The 3264-nt window shown below is 58.4% G+C and overlaps 1 protein-coding gene across 1 annotated transcript in view; it reads left to right on the top strand.

The window, feature by feature from the left end:
• Positions 1 to 3038: 3038 nt before the first annotated feature.
• Positions 3039 to 3264, top strand: part of AGRP (agouti related neuropeptide) — a 1169-nt gene continuing 943 nt past the window's right edge. The window contains exon 1 of the mRNA XM_010011123.1: positions 3039 to 3207. Coding sequence (XP_010009425.1) covers positions 3039 to 3207 — 169 coding nt within the window. The remainder of the gene's footprint in view (positions 3208 to 3264) is intronic.

Below are 3264 nucleotides of genomic sequence, written 5' to 3'. Positions count from 1 at the left end.
CACTCAGGGCCCAGAGCACGGGGCTGGGGGCACAGCCGTGAGCCCTGTTTTCTTGGAAGCGGCCCATCCGCCTCATTTAGCTTGTTAATGGCCGCAGGGATGCTCATGAAGCAGATGTTGCTCCTGCAGATTAAGAAGCTCTCAGCACGGCCACCCTCGCTATGGCTAATGCCTTCCCAGAAGTCCTGCTCCCGCCTGCGATCCTGCAGGATGCAAACAGGCCCTAATGAGCTGGGCTGCGGGGCTGGCGTCAGCCGGGGGCAGCTCGGACCCAGACCAAGCCCCCGGGACTGGGGATGGAGGAGCTGGGTGGGGGAACAATCTGCCAGCAGCTCTGGACATAGGCATACAGGTGGATGGGTGCTCAGCACCCATCGGGGCTTTGGGAATGGGACTGGGAAGAGGGGGAGCTGCCGAACCTGCCTCTAAGCCAAGATGAGTCTTCATCCAAGGCATGCGGGATGTGGCCAGGAGCAGGGGCTCGTGCTCCACTGGGGACATGCGGGTGGGGCCTCATTGGTCATGCAGGGTCTGGGAGCAGAGCCTGGGCCATCAGCCTCCCTTGTCACAGCCCTCTGAACCCCTCTCATGTCTTACTCCTGCCATGACCCCCCGCAGGGTCCCCTGCATCTGGGGATTCAAAGGGAAAAGTGATTCCTTCCTGGCTTCTGGCACTGGGATTTCCAGCAAACTGCTCTCAGAGCTGCTGCTGTGAGTACAGGAGGGGACTGTGGAGGCTTCCACCAACTCCACTTCTGGTTCCCCTCCACTAGCGAAGGGCCTGTATGTGTTGCGGTCAGGTCCTTCTCCTGACAGGGTGCTGCACCTGCACTGTAGGTCTGTATCCTTCTACACAGCTGCCTGTTGTACATGTGCCAAAGCAGCTTTGAAGTGCTCAGATGAAAAAGGGAGAACAGACACGAGGTGCATTGGGATGCATGTACCCCAACAGCCTGGCCAGTGAGAGGCTGCAGAGATGCCACCTCCACCAGTGCCTCTCCTGTGACTGAGGCTGCAGCTCCCTTTGGGGTTTGGAGCGGCCCTTGAAGGTGTCTACACTGAGAAGCTCAAGGGGCCACATACAGTGGCTGTGAAAGACAGTGTTGGCACTGGGGAGAACTGAGTGGCTGGTTGCTTCCTTCCTTCCCATGAAGTCAAGCTCAGGATGCCCAAGGGAGCTCCTCTGGAGAGTGCCTGGCTCTGAGGAGCTATGGCTTTTCCAAAGGATGCCTGAACAAGAGATGCAGTTAGCACAGGTGGCAGCTTGAAGAATCTGCAGTGGCCAGGAGCTGGAGGACTTATGCAGGCCCTGGACCATGGCAGATGCCTGCCAGGAGCTGTGGGCACCATTCACTCTGAAAACCAGCAGAGAGCTTGTCATGTCTTTGGCGAGGAGCCTGTAGCCATGGAAAGTATGTAACCAGGAACCAGATGTCCTCAGGCTGCAGCCTCAGTGCTGGCATGGCTGGAAAGGGAATTTGGCTGGAAGGACGGTGCTTATCACTCCCAGAAACCTGCGATTTTGGGGGCAATGGGGATCTGTTCCTCCCTGCAGCCATGTGGGGCACAGGGCCAGAGTCTTTCCTCCCTCCCTCCCTCCTGCGCATCACCCCACGGCTGCCTCGGCATCCACACAAAGCCGGGTTTCAGAGAAGCCCACCTACCCGGTGGTTAGCAGCGTCATGTGGCTGCAGCACTTAATTAATAAGAAGCTGATATAAACTCCAGTAAGCATGTGGGGAGGAGGACATTGAGACAGAGAGCAGCAGCGGCGCACCCAGCGAGCTCAGAGGAGCAGCAAGCAGCAAGCCCCCTCTCTGCTTGGGGAGGTCAGTGCTTACCACGGGAAGTGGCTGGGATGGGGCTGGAGGCATGCAGGATGCAATATCCCTGACTGTGGTTTCTCCTGGCAAAAGGCTGGATGGTTTTGTGGGATGGGGAGGTGAGGAGTGGCTGGTGCAGGTCTGGGTTGCTGGAGTCAAGGCTGGAGCCCCAGTGCTGCCAAAGCAGGAGGTGTTGGATTCCATGGGGATCCCAATCCAGGCCCATGAGCAGGGAAGGGGAAGCAAACCCTGGGGTGGTCCAGCAGGGGACATCTCCTGGAAATGGTGTCCTATTCCCAGGCAGAAGGAGTTTTGCATCTAAACACTTCTCAACCAGAAGCCATGCAGCTGAGTAACTGGGTGGCACGGAGGGGCTGGAGCTCCTGTGAGGGTCTTGGCCACAACTCGCCTGCTGTGTCAGCCTCCGCATTATGCTTTATCTTGCCAAAGCCCTGTGTTTGTTTATGGTGCCCAAACCCCGTGGTTTGTTTGCAAAAGGAGCTGTAGCAAAAGTTTGTCTTTCAGGGGGAATACTTGCTGTTCCAGCCACAATGTACAGGACTCTCATGTTTCAACCACATGCTGTAACCCATGCCCTGTGCTCCTTCCTGCCATGCTGCAAGCCAGCCCATAAGGCTGGGAGCAGAAACACGCCTGTCTGGGCTTTAAAATGAGGGTAATTTCCACACTCCATGAGCATAAGCACTGGGCAGGAGGCATGTTGGATGTTTTGGCCACATCCCGTGCACATGCAGGCAGTGAAAGCATGGCACCACAATAGCCTGTGGCTGCTGAAGGCTGCTGAACTCTCTGGGGCAGGGAGACCCTGAACTGCTGTAAAAGAATCGTGGAATCTTAGGGTTTGGATTGGAAGGGAGTTTAAAGCTCATCCAGTTCCACCCCACTGCCAGAGGCAGGGACACCTTCCACTAGACCAGGTTGCTCCAAGCCCCGTCTACGCTGGCCTTGAACACTGCCAGGGATGGGGCAGCCACAGCTTCTCTGGGCAACCTGTGCCAGGGCCTCAGCACCCTCACAGGGTGTGTGGTGGCCCAGGAAAGGCTCTCCAGCCCCCAAGAGCAAGCGGTGTGCCAGGTGTTGGCAGGGGCTGCTCGGGGGTGATGGTCATGGGGTGGCAGTGAGGGCCAAACAGGGCTGCTTGCAGGTGGACTGACGCTGGCCAGGACCTGTCTGTGCAGGTTGCCCCTGAGGACCATGCTGAACGTGCTGCTGCTGTGCTGTGGGCTGCTGCAGGGCGTTGTTCTCAGCACCAACATGGGCTGTGTGCTGCCGGGGCAGGCGAGCGGCAGGCTGGAGGGCACAGACAGAGCCCACTACTCCAGCCTGTTGCGGAGAGTCAAGGAGCTGTCCGCGGAGCCGGCGGGTGAGTCCTGTGCGGCCCCACTCTCCCAGTTTCCCCCCTCCCCAGGCCACTTGCTGG

The sequence above is a fragment of the Nestor notabilis genome, unplaced genomic scaffold (assembly GCF_000696875.1).
Source record: "Nestor notabilis isolate BGI_N333 unplaced genomic scaffold, ASM69687v1 scaffold5503, whole genome shotgun sequence".
NCBI lineage: Eukaryota > Metazoa > Chordata > Aves > Psittaciformes > Psittacidae > Nestor > Nestor notabilis.
The sequence above is the reverse complement of the archived record's forward strand: the minus strand, read 5'-3'. Positions and strand labels throughout refer to the sequence as shown.